The following is a 20,231-nucleotide window of genomic DNA, read 5'->3' on the forward strand; positions in this document are numbered from 1 at the left end:
TTAACCTCCTGCAGACAGGCCAGGGGGACACTGACGTGGCCCGACAGGTCACACTGCACACCACCCACTCGGAAATGTCCTGGCTCTGTGAGCTCTCGGCTCTGCCCCACGCATGTCTTATATGTCACCCAGTCTCTCCTGCCTCCCCCGACCCCTTTAAGGCAGGTTTTTCTCCATGGTTTGCAAGTGGGGCTTATCGCTTGCGACCCATTTCTATACCTCAGGCCTGGTTAAAGGCGAGTCTCCCGGACTGTGCTTGACCCTAGAGAAAATCACACAGTCCGTGGTGGCCACAGACGCATCTTCTCGCGCCTCGTGTTAAAGACATACACGCTCCTTTCTCCGAGCAACCCACGCATGACATGATCTTCCCAGCCAAAATAAGACACCGAACTATAAGGATGACTTTTGGAAAGGAGATTCCTGGGCTTGGAAAAGGCGGAGACAACCGGCTGCAGTGACGCCCATCTCACCTGACAGCCGAGCGCTGCTCTCAGAAACGTCAGCACGGTGGCGGACACGGGCGCGGCTCCTGTGACCATCAGCCTGACCTTTCCTCCCAGGCTCGACTTACAAGGCAAGGAGAGAGGAGACAGTGAGGGTCAAATGGCTGCACGTTGGTGGGCTTCTCCAAGACACCTTTTGGGAACCCAGTACCCCCAATCCACCACTCCTTCTCCGCAGCCACACAGAGCTCACCCACGCACACACAATTCACAGGCGTTCAAAGGAGGAATGCCTGGCTGGAGCTGAAGCGACACCCTTCACTCTCAATGGGTCTGAAGAATAACCCAACACCACTACTTGTGGGTATTATTTTTTTTTTTTACTTGCAATTAAAAAATATTATTTTTTTAATGTTTATTTATTTTTGAGAGAGACAGAGACAGAGCTTGAGCAGGGGGGCGGTGGGGGTGGGGGAGACAGAGGGAGACACAGAGTCCTTAGCAGGCTCCAGGCTCTGAGCTGTCAGCATAGAGCCCAACACAGGGCTCGAACTCACGGACCGTGAGATCGTGACATGAGCCGAAGTCGGACGCCCAACTGACTGAGCCACCCAGGTGCCCCTACTTGCATGTATTTTTAAGGAATTAGCACAAGAGTGTGGTGGACTGGGGGCAAACACCACATTTTTTGGCATTTGTTTGGACATAATATCGTTATTCCACATTCTTTATCACTTGTACCTAAAAAATGACATTGAAAGTAACATACCTGTTTCAGAAAGCAAAGCAAAATAAACAATTAGAAAAGCTCTAATACCCTGATTCCTTTCCTTCCCTGCCATCTCACCACGTTGCTCAGGTTTATACTGGATACTGAGGTTTACTTAGTGGCTTGGTCCTTAATTTTTAGAAATGTGCCAGACTTAATAAAAACATGCCATTCTCTCTTACCTTCATACTTTGCTTTAAAAAAAGAGCCCTCATAGAAACTCTGAAGCCAAAGTTAGTTTACATGACAAACAACAGTTTTGATCTGTCACCTGTATCTTGTGGAAGATCAGTTTATCCCACAGGCTGTTGTTTCTAATGATGCCACTGCGAAGCTCTGATTCTTTTCTCTTGGAGGCAAAGTCCAGGAGCCATCGCTTCAGGGTAGTGTTTGCCTGCCCAAAAATCTGATGGGTCGAGAAAAGAGAAGGTTTTAAAATGACGAGGATGGCTAGAATCAGAAAGTCAGACAGCAACAGGTGTCGGCAAAGGTGCGGAGAAACTGGAACCTCCCCCCCTACGTTGCTGGGGGTGGGGTGGGAAATGTCATACAGCTCGGTCACTTTGCAAAGTAGACTGGCAGTTCCTCAAATAGTTAAACACAGAGTTACCATGTGACCTGGCAATTCCGCTCCAATGTAAGTACCCAAGAGAAAAGAAGGCACGTGTCCATGCAGAAACTTGTACATGAATGTTCATAGCATCATTATGCATGATAGCCAAAGAGGGACGACAACCCAAATGCCCACCCATGCATGAAAAGATAAATAAAATGTGTTATATCTGTTCAATTTAAGAAACACAATAGATGAACATAGGAGAAGGGAAGGAAGGAAAAATAAGATGAACACAGAGAGGGAGGCAAACCATAAGATACTCAAATACAGAGAACAGCCTGGGAGTTGCTGGCAGGGTGTTGGGTGGGGGCGGATGGGCTAGATGGGTGACGGGCAGTAAGGAGGGCACTTGTTGGGATGAGCACTGGGTGTTATATGTAAGTGATGAATCACTGGGTTCTGCTCTTGAAACCAATATGACACTGAATGTTAATTAACTTTAATTTAAATAAATAAATTTAAAAAATAAAATGCCAAACCATTATAACAGGACTGATCTTGTTATGTCAAAAAAAATGTGTTATAGCTTTCTGCCCGTGGACGCCGCCGAGTAAGCATCGTGCAAGTCTCCCCTCCCACCGCCGTCATGTCTAAGTCAGAGTCTCCCAAAGAGCCTGAACAGCTGCGGAAGCTTTTCATCGGAGGTTTGAGCTTTGAAACAACCGATGAGAGTCTGAGGAGCCATTTTGAGCAACGGGGAACAATTACGGACTGTGTGGTAATGAGAGGTCCAAACACCAAGCGCTCCAGAGGCTTTGGGTTTGTCACCTATGCCACTGTGGAAGAGGTGGATGCAGCCACGAATGCAAGGCCACACAAGGTGCATGGAAGCGTTGTGGAACCAAAGAGGGCTGTCTCGAGAGAAGATTCTCAAAGACCTGGTGCCCACTTAACTGTGAAAAAGATTTTTGTCGGTGGCATTCAAGAAGACACTGAAGAACATCATCTAAGAGATTATTTTGAACAGTATGGGAAAATGGAAGTGACTGAAATCATGACCGACCGAGGCAGTGGCAAAAAGAGAGGCTTTGCTTTTGTGACCTTTGACGGCCCTGACTCTGTAGACAAGATTGTCATTCAAAAATACCATACTGTGAACGGCCACAACTGTGAAGTAAGGAAAGCTTTATCTAAGCAAGAGATGGCTAGTGCTTCTTCCAGCCAAAGAGGTCGAAGTGGTTCTGGGAACTTCGGTGGTGGTCGTGGAGGTGGTTTTGGTGGGAATGACAACTTTGGCCGCGGAGGAAACTTCAGTGGGCGAGGTGGCTTTGGCGGCAGTCGAGGTGGTGGTGGACATGGTGGCAGTGGGGATGGCTATAACGGATTTGGTAACGATGGAGGCAACTTTGGAGGTGGTGGAAGCTATAATGATTTTGGCAGTTACAACAATCAATCTTCAAATTTTGGACCCACGAAAGGAGGACATTTGGAGGCAGAAGCTCTGGCCCCTATGGTGGTGGAGGCCAATACTTTGCCAAACCATGATACCAAGGTGGCTATGGCGGTTCCAGCAGCAGCGGCTGCTATGGCAGTGGCAGAAGGTTTTAATTACGGCCAGGAAACAAAGCTTAGCAGGAGAGGAGAGCCAGAGAAGTGACAGGGAAGCTACAGGTTACAACAGATTTGTGAACTCAGCCAAGCACAGTGGTGGCAGGGCCTAGCTGCTACAAAGAAGACATGTTTTAGACAATACTCATGTGTATGGGCAAAAAAACTCGAGGACTGTATTTGTGACTAATTGTATAACAGGTTATTTTAGTTTCTGTTCTGTGGAAAGTGTAAAGCATTCCAACAAAGGGTTTTAATGTAGATTTTTTTTTTTTTTGCACCCATGCTGTTGATTGCTAAATGTAATAGTCTGATCATGACGCTGAATAAATGTGTCTTTAAAAAAAAAAATGTGTTATAACCATACAGTGGAATATTACTTGACCATTTAAAGGGATGAAGTACGGACCCATGTTACAACATGGATGAACCTTGAAAATACGCTAAGTGAAAGAAGCCAGACACAAAAGAACAGGTATGTCATGATTCCATTCATATGAAAGTCCAGAACAGGGAAATCTATACATGCAAAAGGTAGATTCATTTTGCCTGGGGGTAGAAGGCGGTAGAGGATAGCTATAGGTCAGGTACAACGTTTCCTTTCAAGGTAGTAAAAATGGGTTCTGGTGATGGGTGCAGAGCTCTGTGAATGTCCTAAAAACCTTTGAATTTTACACTTAAATGGGTGAGTTAGGGCGCCTGGGTGGCACAGTCGGTTAAACGTCCGACTTCAGCCAGGTCACGATCTCGCGGTCCGTGAGTTCGAGCCCCGCGTCAGGCTCTGGGCTGATGGCTCGGAGCCTGGAGCCTGTTTCCGATTCTGTGTCTCCCTCTCTCTCTGCCCCTCCCCCGTTCATGCTCTGTCTCTCTCTGTCCCAAAAATAAATAAAAAACGTTGAAAAAAAAATTTAAAAAAAAAATGGGTGAATTATACGGACGGTAAATTATATCTCAATCAAGCTATTCTAAAAAGTTTCTTTAAAGAACCATTAAAAAAACCGAGCAGGTTCTCATAGATAACAGAAGCCCTGCTTTCCAATAAAGAGCATGAAAACTGCCCGGTCCAAATTCATCTTGAAGAATGCTCATGCCACAAGCTGGTCTGGCCCAGGATGTGTGGTCCGTGCCACAGTGACGCCCTACGGAGAGGCTGGCATTCTCTCCATCCCTGGCTTGGCTCAGTCGTTTCTTTCTACGTGGCTAAGTAAGTCATGTTATGTGTGCGTGGACATTACAATTTATAGAGTCGTTTCACAGTTATTGTTCTCATGTGATGCGATTAGCAATTTTATGAGCTACGCAGCATGGGGTGGAGGGAACAGTCCATCGTGCAGACGAGAGAACAGAGGCTCAAAAGAGTTTACTGTACAAATAAGGTGACCTCCCACTTACACCTGTGTTGGGCCTTTCAGTTAACAAAGTCTGTTGGTCTGTTTTTTTTTCTCAGAGTCCTTACCAACAGCTCTGTGAGGTAGATGATTTCTGGTTTTACCGATGGGTAAACTGCGCTTTCCTGAGACCATGGGAACAGAAGGTACCCGGCTGAGCCCGATTCAAACCCAAGTCTCGGACTCGAGGTCCCCCTCTCTGCTGCTCAGAACTTACTCGGTCAAACATCCGGTTCAGCAGTCTGGGGACCACAGGAAAGACAGTGGGTTGAAGTGCCTTGAGGTCGTCCATAAGCAGCCTGATATCTCCTTGGAAAAATCCGATTTTAGCTCCATGACACAGCATTACACACTAGGGCAGGAAACGAAAATAACATCAGCATCGCAACAGGCGCCACACAACACACACACAGATACCCAGGGCTTCAGCTTGAGCATTTTGGACCAGTTTCCAGAAAGCCTGAAGTTTCTACACGTAGGTATCTTTTCAAAAAGTGTTCTTACATTCCCCAGTCATTGCACAACATGGAAATGCGGTATTTCTCTTGATCATCCTGAAGATAAAGGAGCTGGTTAAGAACCAGGGGGTGGCGTTTTTAGGGACGATGACGGAGCTTCCGCTGTTTTAGGTTTATGATAAATGGGTGGTGAATGTCACGTGATCCAAGTATTTTACTCTTCTAGAAACTTTAGGCCTAATTTATTCTCAAAACAAAAACCTAGCTATGTTGCAAACTTGGCTACTTGCCAAGCTTATTAAAGTCTCATTTTGAAAATCTGAATCTAACTAAAAATTTCTGAAAAGCCACTGGATATGTTGCCATTGAGATCCCGGGCCACCAAACACCAGAGTGGCCTGCTGTAGGATCCATTGTGTGGATGTGTTCCTGTCTGATGCAAATGGCACTGGCAAGCCATAAGTGCTTGACAGTCAGCCTATTTTAAATTTTAAAAAGAAAGAGAGATTCAAAAGATGATGTCACGGAAGTACAAATGGTCTCAGGCCCGAAAGCAGAAACCACTGGAAAGGGACACCACAGTTCACAGTTGAAATTTTCAAGCGCAGGGGGCTTTTGTTCAGGTGTGCCCCGACCTCCCAGGCATCCTTCCAAAACTGCCATTAGTTATACATGGTCCATTATCAGCTCGCTTGAGATCACTCTGGAAACTCACAAGATCTCCTGAGGTGTGCAGTAGCAGAGGTAACAGATGGAAGATGGGATCTCGTGACCCTTGATCCTTTAGGGCTAAGAGTGCCCTTGAGGGCAGCAGCCAATCAGAGGGCCGCTAGCTCTGGATTAGTCACCTCTTTGTCACAGACACCTCGCACGGTGCCCGGCACACAGCTGCTGCTCAGTAAATATTTGTTAAATGAATGGATGGCACCCATTGTTTTTTTTCCTAGAAGTATACGATCCAAAATTGTCCAAGAAGGAAAAGAGATGGTTCTCGGTCAGTTTTTAAACTAGTCACACAGTTGTGCACAGGGAGCCCGGGCAAAGGTCAGCTGTACATCACCCTGCTTTCCCAAGGGCACTGAGAATACTGGTGAAAAAAAGTGTGTCTTAAGCCGACTTGTGCGCTATTAACAAGCACCATCAAAAATAGAGACTTCTTACAGAGGCAGAAGCCTCTCAAGGCTTTGTAGGATGGCGTTCATAAAAATTCTACTTTTAAAGTTAAATTTCTGGAATCATGCCCACGTGCATATCCTTTGAAAGTCTGAGCTTCTAATTTTAAGATGAATGATTAATAAAGTTCAGATATCGGGGTGCCGGGGTAGCTCAGTCAGTTAAGCGTCCAACTTTGGCTCAAGTCATGATCCCACGGTTCATGAGTTCGAGCCCTGCGTCAGGCTCTGTGCTGACAGCTGGAGCCTGGAGACTGCTTCGGATTCTGTGTCTCCCTGTCTCTCTCTGCCCCTCCCCTGCTTGTTCTCTCTCTCTCTCTCTCTCAAAAATCAATAAACTTAAAAAAAAATAAAGTTCAAGTATCCGGACCCCCACTCCCAAATTTATACTCCTTAAAATAATCAGCACCATTTCTAAAACGGGGCTGAGCAAAGAATTAACTGTGGGGATGACAGTCTACACATGAGACTTACCTGCAGAAGCTGCTCATACATGTGTGCGAGTGGCAAAAACGAAATGTGCGTGTCACTGGCATTCAAGGCAAGTACCTTCTGTAAAACATGACAACTTAGCACAACAAAAACAAGCAAGCAAGCAAGAAAAGCAAAACAAGGGGCCTACCTCTACGACTCTTTCAAACATATGGGCGAGAGGCAAGAAAGAGATCAAAGTATCATCTGGGGAAGGATCAACCGTATTCTGCAAACAGATACCAGCAAGCAGAAAAGCATTAAGATTCCCAGAAATTCCCCATTTGTATTTCAGAGCACATAATACCTCAATACCAAGGAGAAACAGCTTTTGTTTACATTCTTAAATTTTTTTTTTTTAACATTTATTTATTTTTGAGACAGAGAGAGACAAAGCATGAACGGGGGAGGGTCAGAGAGAGGGAGACACAGAATCTGAAACAGGCCAGGCTCTGAGCTGTCAGCACAGAGCCCGACGCGGGGCTCGAACTCACAGACCGCGAGATCATGACCTGAGCCGAAGTCGGCCACCCAGGCGCCCCTAAAATTGTTTCTCTCCAAAGGATTAAATGAAAATCAACACTTTAATTATACAGTTAGAGTAGAGCTCACTCCTGATGAAGTAAACCCACTCCTGACGACGTTAATCAAAATAAGGCAGATTTTGTCCAGATTGGGATATTAAGGAATCATGTGCTTGAATTATTTAGTGTTTCCAAGATACAGTACCCCACAGCCCAGTAAGCTCAATGTCACCTTAAGAAGTAAAAGGTCCGTTCCAACACAAGGTAACATATTATGTTGTGGAAACAGAAGATCTATTACAACATAAGATAGTGTATTGTGTTGAAAAGGGAAAGGACGAGAGAAGAGAAACTGAATTTCCAAGCTCTTTTATAGTATAAACGCATGTTGAGTATTTTAGTTTGATCAACGTCTTCACCTGAATGGCCTACTTCACCCCATGAAAAATAATCTTGATTTGTTTGGTGCAAGCTCTGATCTGGCACCATCTGCAATAAAATGCTGATTGTGATACAGGTTGCAGCTGGATTGAGCAAGGCATCTGGTTTCCGTTTCAAGGCTAAGAATGTTCATGTTATTTACGTACAAAATTCTGGCCAAAGCAGGGGCTGCCTTACAGCAGCTGTTGCCACACCAGCTAAGAAACGGAGGCCTCGTCGGGTGTCTACGCAACCATTTCTGGGCTGTGCCCGTCCCCTCCTTGAAGCTGGCCTGTCCCTCACGATAATGTGGTGACAGATGGAAGCACCAGCAAACTCAGCAGCTCCAGAAGCAGGTGATGGAGGCTGCACACGCCATAATCTTAGCTTAATTTTATTCAAGCGTGATCTGCGTCCCAAAGAGTACATCTTCGTAGGAAACTGCTACATAATGAGGAGTCAGACTCGGTAATTTCTATACTTTTCAATTTTCTGATTTGGTACCCGCCCAGCACCCCCCCCAAATGTATGTTACTAAGATTAGAAGTTTTACAAAGTTGTGAGTGCCCCCGATAGTATAATTAATGTTAAACAAAGTTTGTAGCCATTCGCCTCCATGAGCCACTAACCTTATTTTAAGTTTTCTTTGAAGGCTAATTAGGAAATTAAAATTCCAGGTGGATGAGGCACTAAATGTTGAATTCTGTTTATAAAGTTGTATGTCGAAAAAGGAACTGGGGACTAAGAAAGTGTGAGTGTAGGTAAGAGACAGACCTTCTCCAGGCACCAAAGATGCACATTCCCCAAAACCATTCGGCACAGGCTCCCAGCACAAAAATTAGGACCTACACAACCCTCCCAGAGACCGCAAAAGCAAATTATGTAAAATGTGCCAAGGGCAGGAGGGAAAGGCATGATATTGCTTGATAAGTACTTTTTTTTAAAAGGCAAGTTTGAAATATACCCTTGGTGCTACAGACTGAATTGTGTCCCCCTCCCCAAATTTATGTTAAAGCCCTAACCCCCAGTGTGACCGTATTTGGAGATAGAGCCCCTGGGGAGGTAATTCAGGTTAAATGAGACCATAAACTGGGGGGCTGACCTAATAGGGCTCGTGCCCTTGGAAGCAGAGGAAGAACCACCAGAAACCTCTCTCTCATTCTCTGTGTGCACAAAGAGGAAAGGCCATGTGAGGACACATCGAGGAGGCCAGAAGAGAGCCCTCACCAGAAACCAAATTTACTGACACCTTGATCATGGATTTCCAGCCTCTAGAACTGTGAGAAAATAAATGTCTGTCATTTAAGTCACTCAGCCTGTGCTATTTTGTTATGGCGGCCCCGCAGACTAGGACACTTGGAGGGCAAACTTTAATAGGAAACCAACTGAAGGTCAAGGTTTTAATCTTCTCATAAAATAGAAGTCAGATCAACTGTAATAAATAACAGTAATTCAAAAACCTTCCGCAGCATTTAACGTTTCATTGTCCGCTTAAAGAAATTATTTTCCCCACCCCAGGATGGGAGCACTAGAGAGTCATTTCTTCTTGGTCCTCTCCTGGAAACATTTATATAGGGCAGTACCCACATGAAGTGTTACTACATGAAAGTTATAATAACTTGTCCGTCAATTCAGCTTAACGGTCACAAGCAGGAGTTGGAGATTAGGTCCACAATGAAAACTATCTGAGAGAAGGTGATCTTAGACCATATTAGAGCTCAGACCTCATCCCCACGTCAAACAGTGCTCCAAACACAGCAGGGACCAAACATGGCGGTTCTGCCATAAAACACTTTCGTTCTTGAGGCCTAGTGCCAACCACTGAGCGTGAAGAAAGATGGCAATATCCCAAACACTTACCTCTGTGATTTTCACAAAAGCTGAACAATCACTCACTATATTTCGATGAGTGATCAGGGCTCCTTTGGGGTAGCCTGAGGAACACACATGAGCAGAAACCAAGTTAAAGAAACACCATCCCCAAATGACAGGAATTAAGGAAGCCCAGAACCCTGTATAATTGGGGCCTCAAATGCCTCTAGTGTTCGGTGCAACTGTGAAAGCCAGATGCTGAATGACACTAAATCCCTAAACAATCTGCAATCCTTTACATGAAAAGATTGTCTGAAACAACCTTTATTAACATGGGTGAGTTTTAGAGGGCGTGTGTAGTGGGAAGAGGAGAAAACACAGGAATTTTATTTCTGGAAATAAAATGTTGGTTTATCCCAAGAAACGGGCGGATCCACTGTCGCCTTCAATAAATGTCTGAGGAAATACACGGCACACTCAGATCCTGGGAATGTCTGACAGGGCCACAAGGACACTGTGCTCGCAACACTTCGGTCTCTTCTGCTTTTAGTCCATCTGTAGTTCAACTACGTCACCTGTCGGTCACCCAAGAAAGGGGGCAGGGAATACACACCTCCGGATACCACTTAGAAGCAACCGCATTTCATTGGGTAAATTCCTAGCAGTGCTACTGCTGGGTCATAGGGTAGGTCTATTTTTAATTTTTTGAAGAACCTCCACACTGTTTTCCAGAGCGGCTGCACCAGTTTGCATTCCCACCAACAGTGCAAGAGGGTTCCCGTTTCTCCACATCCTCACCAGCATCTACAGTCTCCTGATTTGTTCATTTTAGCCACTCAGGAGTGCTGATGCAGAGGGGCACTTGTACCCCAATGTTTATAGCAGCACTTTCAACAATAGCCAAATTATGGAGAGAGCCTAAATGTCCATCAACTGATGAACTGATAAAAACATTGTGGTTTATTTACACAATAGAATACTACTTGGCAATGAGAAAGAATGAAATATGGCCTTTTGTAGCAACATGGATGGAACTGGAGGGTATTATGCTAAGTGAAATAAGTCATACAGAGAAAGATACCATATGTTTTCACTCTTATGTGGATCCTGAGAAACTTAACAGAAGACCATGGGGGCTGGAAAGACCATGGGGGAAGGAAAAAAAAAAAAAGGTTAGAGAGGGAGGGAGCCAAAACATAAGAGACTCCTAAAAACTGAGAACTGAGGGTTGATGGGGGGTGGGAGGGAGGCGAGGGTGGGTGATGGGCATTGAGGAGGGCACCTTTTGGGATGAGCACTGGGTGTTGTATGGAAACCAATTTGACAATAAATTTCATATTAAAAAAAAAAAAGAAGCAACTGCATTTCAAACCTTACCTGTAGTTCCACTGGTGAAGCAAATCACTGCAAGATCTTCAGGTGCTGGCGGCTAGAGCACATTAAAAACAAACACACAAACAAACAAACAAACTCAAAGGTGTATAAGTCAGAACAGAAAGAAAACTGTAAGCCATACATTGATCCCCAAGGTTTCTACTAGTCTTGGAGACTAGTTATCAGCAGGGCTTAGCAGGGCTGACATCGTGTACTCACCTTAGGTCTCTGTCTGTTGGCTCTTCCCAGGTCCTTAAGGAGAAGAGAAAAAAAAAAAAAACTTAAATGGAAACATTTTCAAAATGTAAAGAATAAGGCGACATCGATAAAGTCACTTCAACTTGACTCTACTGTGGGATTCACTCAGAGCTGGCTCAAAGACAGTATCCGTTTCAAATGAAAGAAACTGACCACTTTAATTAACCTGAAGTGACATATTTATGCATTGATCTAACAAGCCATTTTCCAGGGGCATCTTAGTGGCTCAGTTGCTCAAGCATCTGACTTCCACTCAGGTCATGATCTCACGTTTCTTGAGTTCGAGCCCTGCGTCGGGCTCTGTGCTGACAGTTCAGAGCCTGGAGCCTGCTTCGGATTCTGTGTCTCCCTCTCTCTCTGCACACCCCCCCACACACATGTTCTCTCTCTCGCTCTCTCAAAAATAAATAAACATTAATAATTTTTTTTAAAAAGGAGCCACTTTCCAGTTGTCTTCTCTCATATAAAACCAAATAAATGGTGTCAGGACTAGCCCTTGAAACAGGATTTATCCAAAAGACAGGAATCAGAGATTTTTTATGATGGATTTCTTGTCCGCACTCCCACACCCTTTTATGGCTGGCTCTTGACCAAAAGCAAACCATAGTCATAACCAAAGAACTGCAGATGCTCTGCGCCCTCCTGAGACCAGAGCACAGCACCGACGTGTGGTCACCCAGCTCTGGATGACTGGATCACCGGCAGTCCCTGCAGGATGAAACGCTACAGGCTCAAATATCTATACTCCCCACATGGAGTGGATAAAAGATTTGGGAACCTCAGATTATAAAACAGTCCTTGACATGGGGCGCCTGGGTGGCTCAGCTGGTTGAGCCTCTGACTCTTGGTTTCGGCTCAGGTCACGATCTCACGGTTCGCGGGTTCAAGCCCTGTGTTGGGCTCTGCCCTGTTAGTGCAGAGCCTGCTTGGGATTCTCTCTCCCTCTCTCTCTGCCCCTCTCCCATTCATTCTCTCTCTCTCTCTCTCTCTCTCTCTCAAAATAAATAAACAAACTTAAAAAAAAATAAAAGTGTCCATGACAGAAGACAGAAGAGCACTGCTGGATGGACACAAAGAGCTGCAGGTTCATTTCCAAGGATGCATCTCCCAGCAGCTGGTTCCCAGTCACTACCTGGGGTCCACTGTGATGTTGTTCAGTTCACTGCATGGAGGTATCTTGGTGGCCACTTCAATTAGCTATTAATTTCTTTAATGAACTATTTATATTCCTTTCCTATTAAAACAGAATAGCTTGAATGAGCATATGGAGTGAGCATGCTAGAATTACATGGAAATTCGATCAGTGTGCTCAGGGCTCAGTGAGTTTCTGCCCAGCATACACTTTTAAACCATTTTTTTTTAAAAAGTTTATTTATTTCAGACTTTAAGCTGTACTACAAAGCTGTAATCATCGAGACAGTATGGTTCTGGCACAAGAACAGACACTCAGATCAATGGGAAAGAATAGAGAACCCAGAAATGGGCCCACAAACATATGGCCAACTAATGTTTGATTGGAAAGAATGTCCAATGGAATAAAGACAGTCTCTTCAGCAAGTGGTGCTGGGAAAACTGGACAGTAACATGCAGAAAAATGAACCTGGACCACTTTCTTACTCCATATACGAAAATAAAGTCAAAATGGATGAAAGACCTAAATGTAAGACAGGAAGTCATCAAAATACTAGAGGAGAAAGCAGGCAAAAACCTCTTTGACCCTGGCCACAGCAGCTTCTTATTCAACATGTCTCTGGACAAGGGAAGGGAAACAAAAGCAAAAATGAACTATTGGGACCTTGTTAAAATAAAAAGCTTCTGCATAGCGCAGGAAACAATCAGCAAAACTAAAAGGTAATGGTCAGAATGGGAGAAGGTATTTGCAAACGACATATCCGATAAAGGGTTAGTATCCAAAATCTATAGAGAACTTATCAAACTCACCATCCAAAAAACAAATAATCCAGTGAAGAAATGGGCAAAAAACATGAATAGACACTTCTCCAAAGAAGACATCCACATGGCCAACCAACCCATGAAAAAATGCTTAACATCACTCATCATCAGGAAAATACAAATCAAGACCACAATGAGATACCCCCTCACACCTGTCAGAAGGGCTAACATTAACAATTCAGGCAACAAGAGATGTTGGTGAGGATGCGGACAAAGAGGACCTCTTTTGCACTGCTGGTGGGAATGCAAATTGGTGCAGCCACTCTGGAAAACAGTATGGAGGTTCCTCAAAAAATTAAAAATAGAACTACCCTACGACCCAGCAATTGCACTACCAGGTATTTATCCAAGGCATACGGGTATGCTGTTTTGAAGGGGCACATGCACCCCGATATTTATAGCAGTACTATCAATAACACACACACACACACACACACACACACACGCACACACACACACAATGGAATATTACTCAGCAATAAAAAAGAATGAAATCTTGCCCTTTGCAACTACGTGGATGGAACTAGAGGGTATTATGCTAAGTGAAATTAGTTAAGTCAGAGAAAGACAAATATCTTATGACTTCACTCATATGAGGACTTTAAGACACAAAACAGATGAACATAAGGGAAGGGAAGCAAAAATAATATAAAAACAGGGAGGGGGGCACAAACATAAGAGACTTAAGGACACAAACATAAGGAGACTTAAATAGCTGAGTAATAAGGAGAGGGTTACTGGAGGGGTTGTGGGAGGAGGTATGGGCTAAATGGGTAAGGGGCATTAAGGAATCTACTCCTGAAATAATGGTTGTACTATATGCTAACTAACTTGGATGTAAATTAAAAAAAATAAATAAAAATTAAAAAACAATAAAACAATAAAAATATTAAAAAAAAGTTTACTTATTTTGAGAGAGAGAAAGAGAGATAGCACACAAGCAGGGGAGGGGCAGAGAGGGAGGGAAAGAGAGTGAGAATCCCAAACAGGTTCTACACTGTCAGTGCAGAGCCCAATGCAGGGCTTGATCCAATTAACAGTGAGATCATGACCTGAGCTGAAATCAAGAGCCAGATGCCTAACTGACTGAGCCACCCAGGCACCCCCAAACCATTTTTAATCTTAATTACATTTTAAATTATGTATATAATAGACTGCTGATTAAAAACAGGAACAGTGAAGTCCAAATAGAAGTCAACTAAGAGCTAAAGCAATAATAATTCCTTTTTTTTTAAAAGTAATCTTTATCAGACCCAAATCTCCACTCATCTGTTCAAAATTCTTACATAACTTCTTGAGATCTCTAATTCTTCAAAAATTGATATTAAGTAAAATACAGCCACAGCTACATGCAGTTTGGCTTTTATTTTATTGGGAACACACATGATCAAAATTAGTGCCCTATATGCCAAGAAGGTTCATAGCCTCAAACCTGTATAATGACATCATGTAGAAAAGAGTACAACAACCATAAAAATAAATGAGTTGCCATCTTCAGGCTCCAAATGCCCAAACCAAACAAAACAAAAACCTCCCCCAAAGGAAAACTGAATTCTAGTTAATGAATAACATGCTGAAGTATTTGGGGGTAATAAAATCTGCAACTTAATGCAAATGCATTAAAAAAAGGTAATGAATGAATAGAGGGACAGAGTAATGCACGAATATGTGATAAAGCAAATATATTAAAACATTAGCTGCAGATGTTTGGTGGGCATATGGCAGTCTACTGTACAATTCTTGGTACTTTGTACCTGTTCTTGTTTGCATGTCTGAAAATATTCGTAATAAAATATCCCCCAAAAGCAAAAACTCCAAATACCAATATTTCTCTTTTTGATCCTATAAAAACATATATCAACATAAACTTGATCATATGATCAACCGGAAGGCCAATGTTAAATTCCCTTCTTAAAAATTACTTAATCTTTTGCTTACAAATTTTTAAAACCCAAGTATGAATCATATGACACAGGTAAGTGGAAAACAATGTCTTTTATAAATAAAATCTTTAATGTTAACTTTACATTACAATCTTCATTTACCTAAATGTTTTCATCTTAAAATTATGTCATCATAGAAAAATCAAAAAATACCAAAAAATTCCTGTGGGTGTGTGCATGTGTGTGCACGTCTGTGTGGTGGGGTTAGGGAAAAGATGGAGGAAAAAGATTACATTGTAAATGGCATTATTGCGATCACAAGTGAAATTAACAAATGTGCAGAAATGCTAGGTAAAAAGCTAGCTAAAAACCCAACTGAACAGTACAGCACACCCATTCTTATGGACTAAGCATCTATTCTACTGTGTGCGTCTCTGTATAAATGTGAGGCAGAAGGCTCTGTTAGAACAAATTAGTTTCTCTATGACCGCTAAGTTCCTCCAGAAAAGTATTATATAGATCCTTGTTCATAGCCTCCAATTCCTTGTAGAAGGAGAACTATAAGTAAAATTTCAAACCCTATTTATAACAGTTCCAGGAAAATATTTATAACATTTTCAGAAGGAGAACAGCCAATTCCTGTGATATGTACCTGACAAGATCCTCCTCTTACTAGCTTCTCTGGATTAAACTCTAATCCAAATCCAACTGGGAGAATCAGCTTTTTACATGTGATGTCAAACAACCAATTTAAATATACGCCACATTCGTTTTCCTAGAATGGTTACCCTTAAAGTTCTGATTAAGGTGAATCTCAAGAAATTTAACATAAAAATAAACCAAATCAAACATCTATGCTGGAAATCCACCAGGACGCTACAAAAGCAACTTGGGAAAAAGAATAATGAGGCAGATTTCTATAGCTGGCTCCATTTTAGAAACAAATCAGTAAGTAAATGGCATTAAAGGCTAAAAAGAACATACAAACTTAAATCTCCACCTGAATCAGAAATTCACATTTCTGGAGCACTTGGGTGGCTCAGCTGGTTGAGCATCCAACTTCGGCTCAGGTCAGGATCTCGCGGTTCACGAGTTTGAGCCCCACATCGGGCTCACTGCTGTCAGCACAGAGCCTGCTTTGAATCCTCTGTCCCCTCTATCTGCCCCTCCTCTGCTTGTACTCTCTCTCTCTCTCTCTCAAAAATAAATAAACATTAAGAAGAAAAAAAAATTCACATTTCTACCATTTATTGGCATGGCTGGTCAGTGCTCTAGAATAAATGTGTGAGCACCTGCAACTTGTTTTACTTTTTATCAGATGGGATGGATTCACACTGAGACATGCACGTAGAACCCTTCCTTCCAGTAATGAGGCAGCAATTTCCACCCTATGTCTTTTATGGGTTGCTGCGATGCCCAACCAGAGCTAGGATTGCATGATTGCACTGGATACCACATGTGAGCCGAAATGGCCTCAGGGGCGCCCACCAGGGAAGTGGGAAGGATGACTCACCTCCATTGCCTTCAGACTGATGATTTCTACGCCACACCTTTTGCCTCGTTCTAACAGATCGATGCCATAGGAGTCCATGATGACTATGGTTTTAAGGCCTGGCGTTAACTTATTTTCTACACCTTCTAATAGCGTGTTGGCCTTCTCTGGCTTGTCAACAAAAACCAGAGAGAGTTCGGCTGGGAATGAAGAGATACAATGAAGAATGAGCTCCGAGATATTAAAAGCCTGACTGTACGGTATCTGACACCAGGCTATTTTCAGGACTTACAGTCTTTGAATAGAAAGACAGATGTGTATTTAAACATAAAATCCCTATCAAATCAAATATAACCAAATGTAAAGTCATCAAATCTAACTGATAACTAGGCCAGTGCCCACCTGGAGACCCCAGACATACCTTTGTTGACTATGTAGGTGATGGCTTCAGCTCCAAGCGTATCATAGAGGGGAACGGACACCATGGAGTAAGCAAAGCATCCCTGTTCAATGATCACCCACTAAATGAACAGTAAAGGTCAGGGAAAGAAAACGAGATGTCATCACGGAACCACTCCAAGGAGAACAACACTCTAGAGAGATTCAAAGTGGAAACACTGGATGGGGCAAAATCAACATTTGTGTGTCTACTCCTATGTGCCAGGCACCACGGAGGATTCACGATGCAAACAAAACACCTGCCCCCTTCTTAGAAGGACAGTGCAATTGGCCGGAAGAATCGAGGCAAATATGTGAGAAGATAATTAACCGTACGAGATAGTGACCGGCTCAGACACGAGGGAGCCGGAGGTGACCCACCTCCACGGGGCACGTGACTGAGCTCGCCCTCTGCAAGGGCAGCACGGTTTGGACAGATGGAGAGAAAGGCAAGGAGACTCCAGGAGCGGGGACTGCGTGAACAAAAGCAGGGGGGAGGGCAGTGAGCACTCAAGGGTGCCCCGGCAGGCAGGGTCGCAGGTGGTCTGTGGAGGGGCCTGGCCCCATCCCCAGGTAATGCGCGGCCACTGAGGGCTTCTCGGTGAAATGGAGGCCCTGGGGTGTGAGAAGATCAGCTGTGCAGCCGTGTGCGGTGAGACCTGGGAACTGGGGAAGGAGGGACACCCCTGTCTAACAGGAAAAATGTTCTGGGCAAAATCTCCCCAGAAAAGTGATGAAGAAGTGGTACCGGGACCGGTCTCCTTGCCTCTAACTCAGCAGCCATGTGGCAACTGATCTGCCTACAAGGCATACATGGCAAGATGAGCCTTTCGCTAAAAATCCTTGCTGGTGCCCCTCATCTCCAGCTGCAGGTCTCGAATCTGCAGAATCCGACACGCGGCCACGGCACAGATAAAGGCACAGCTGCTGTGGAAAGGCAGCACACCCACTTACATTCACTCGGTCTGGGGCAGTTTTGCTCCTTTTTCTTTCCTAGCATCAGTTTCAAGTTACCAACATGGAGGGCAGGTCCAAGCTCCTCAGCAGGGTCCATGATGTGGTACATGTAGTCCTGTCTTCCCTGCCCCACCAAGCTCTACCAGATTGAAATCCCTCAACCCCCAGCACAGATACGCTGCTTGATGCAAACATGTCGTTGTTCCCGACACTCCCTTAGCTTCCCTGCTCTCATATCCTTCAAGACTCCACTAGGAGGCCACCTCCAGGAAGTCCTCCTTGACTGAGCTCCCCATAACCCTATTCCCTGTGTCCACGCTTGCCACGCTACAAAGCAACACCCTACGGGCCGGTCTTCCCTCACACGGTACCTTAAGAGAAGGATCCAAATCACTGTTGTGCTTTGGTGCCTCGCGATGCCTGGCACATAGTAGGTGCTCCATACACATTTATTAAACTAGTTCATAAATGTAGGAAGGAGCTTATCCTATGAAGTAAGGTCCTAGTGATAGATTCAGCATAAAATGCCACTAATGCAAACATCTGGGATGTGTTCACTTGAATGGGTTTCACTTACAATGAAAGAAACGAAATTCCATAAGCCTAGTCGTAGTCCAACTGTGGAAAATGCTGTGTATCCCTTACCAGTACATAAAACTCTAGGAAACCAGCCTAATTTATCCAATAGTCGATAGCACAGCGATTGAGCCAACATGTCTTTTAGACACAAGAACCAACTCAATTCCTTTGAGCCTAGTGCTTGAATTTTTCCAAGCCAAGTTATGCCATTTGTTCACCAACGCTATAATACGTGTATTATATATATTTGGAACAACAGCTCCAGAAGAGCTTCTCATTTAAATTGACCTTAATGCAAGGGTTTACAGAAGCACCACGCAGGGGCCTTGGCAGCCAGACAGACCGTGTGTCTATACCGAGGCTGACTCGCGGTGAGGTACTTTTCCCGCTGCCCCCGGTATTTTAAATTTTGTAACCTGATCACAGGGAAAGCTCCCACCTTTCAGAAAGCAAAGAGGGGAGTCCACTACTGCCAAAAACGTATCCAAGTTTCTCTATAATTTATTGATGCTATTTTTCTAATTACAGAGGTAGGCCTAGAGGCTAGGAGGATTCTTTGTTAGTTATCTGTTCTAGTAACTTCTTTGTTAGTTTTTGTTTGGGACCTGGTTTTTGAAAAAACAAAAACCAATAATCAAAAAGTGATATATAGATTTTTTCCACCTAAAGGCCAAGGAGGCCTGAGCCTGGGTTTTCATATGTGTAACTTTCTAATGAATAACATAGAGACATATGCTCAGTAGAGATCAGAGCACAAAATCGGGTCCCAAGCAAAGGTCTGTATGAACTCCAGTTGGCTCTTACATGTGAGAACTCTCAAAACCGCACACAATTGGCGTCTAACGGTCAATACCTCAGGTCTGTTCTGAGAAAAGATGCCAATGTACTGATCCGGGGAAGTCTTGAAGCCCTTCTGGATGAGCGCTGAGCCCACACACTCTGACATGTCCGCAACCTGAAATGGGGAGGAAAAAAAATCAGGAACCACGTCAGGCCCAACTCAGGGAACAAAGCTCACTGGAGCGACAGCCGACCGAGTCTGCTATCTTGGCCAGCAAGTGGCGCCGCACGGCGAAGGGCAGCAGGAGCGAACGGGGTTCCGTCAGCCCTACAGTTTTGTAAAACACGAGGCTGGCTTCACCGGAACTATTAGGAGAACTGGTCATAGGGTTCCTTCTGCAAAGCAGAGGAATCAGATTCTGACAGCTGCAGGTCAGAGGTCACTGGATGCCTGGGCTTCTCATGCACATTTCTATTTTACACTTTAGTTTTATAAAATTATAAAAGTAATACGAGGATGTAGAATAATAGAAATTACTTGCATTTATAAAGAGCAGCAAAGCAGCCCAAACTTGTCATTTGCTATAAATACAGAAATAGCAAGTTTGGGGGACACCTTCAAAAAACTTGTAACAATTTTAAGTAAAATGAATAAGTAAATAAATACTATTATTGCAACTAAGCAAAAATAGGTAGATTCATAAAAATGAGGTAGGATTATAAACCTGCCCCCAACCTCTCCCCATTCCCATCCCAAATTAACTACAAAGAAATTTTTTTTTTTTCATCTTAAAGTTTGGAATTATTTTCTTCATCTCAGTTGCTGAGTTCTCGGGAGCAGTCCGAATTCCCACGCATGCCCGTAGGGAATGAAGCCACACCTGTTCTTGCCC

The 20,231-nt window shown here is 43.8% G+C and overlaps 1 protein-coding gene and 1 pseudogene across 9 annotated transcripts in view; one reads left to right on the forward strand and one right to left on the reverse strand.

Annotated features, from left to right (window-relative positions):
• The window catches only part of ACSL1 (acyl-CoA synthetase long chain family member 1), a 77,455-nt gene that overhangs the window by 14,882 nt on the left and 42,342 nt on the right, over positions 1-20,231 (reverse strand). For 6 of the 9 annotated variants that reach the window (XR_006201447.1, XR_006201446.1, XR_006201445.1 and 3 more), the window contains 11 exons: positions 19,412-19,513; positions 17,006-17,105; positions 16,606-16,784; positions 11,218-11,250; positions 11,002-11,053; positions 9,673-9,746; positions 7,020-7,097; positions 6,872-6,949; positions 4,985-5,119; positions 1,487-1,621; positions 474-569 (listed from right to left, as the gene is read on the reverse strand). Coding sequence is in view for 6 of the 9 variants with exons in the window: in XM_042934294.1 (XP_042790228.1) it covers positions 474-569; positions 1,487-1,621; positions 4,985-5,119; positions 6,872-6,949; positions 7,020-7,097; positions 9,673-9,746; positions 11,002-11,053; positions 11,218-11,250; positions 16,606-16,784; positions 17,006-17,105; positions 19,412-19,513 (1,062 nt within the window). In the remaining 3 variants the exon portion in view is untranslated. The remainder of the gene's footprint in view (positions 1-473; positions 570-1,486; positions 1,622-4,984; positions 5,120-6,871; positions 6,950-7,019; positions 7,098-9,672; positions 9,747-11,001; positions 11,054-11,217; positions 11,251-16,605; positions 16,785-17,005; positions 17,106-19,411; positions 19,514-20,231) is intronic. The other 3 variants (XM_042934297.1, XM_042934296.1, XM_042934298.1) reach the window with 3 other exon arrangements.
• Positions 2,385-3,349, forward strand: LOC122217385 (annotated as a pseudogene).

The sequence above is a fragment of the Panthera leo genome, chromosome B1 (assembly GCF_018350215.1).
Source record: "Panthera leo isolate Ple1 chromosome B1, P.leo_Ple1_pat1.1, whole genome shotgun sequence".
Lineage (NCBI taxonomy): Eukaryota > Metazoa > Chordata > Mammalia > Carnivora > Felidae > Panthera > Panthera leo.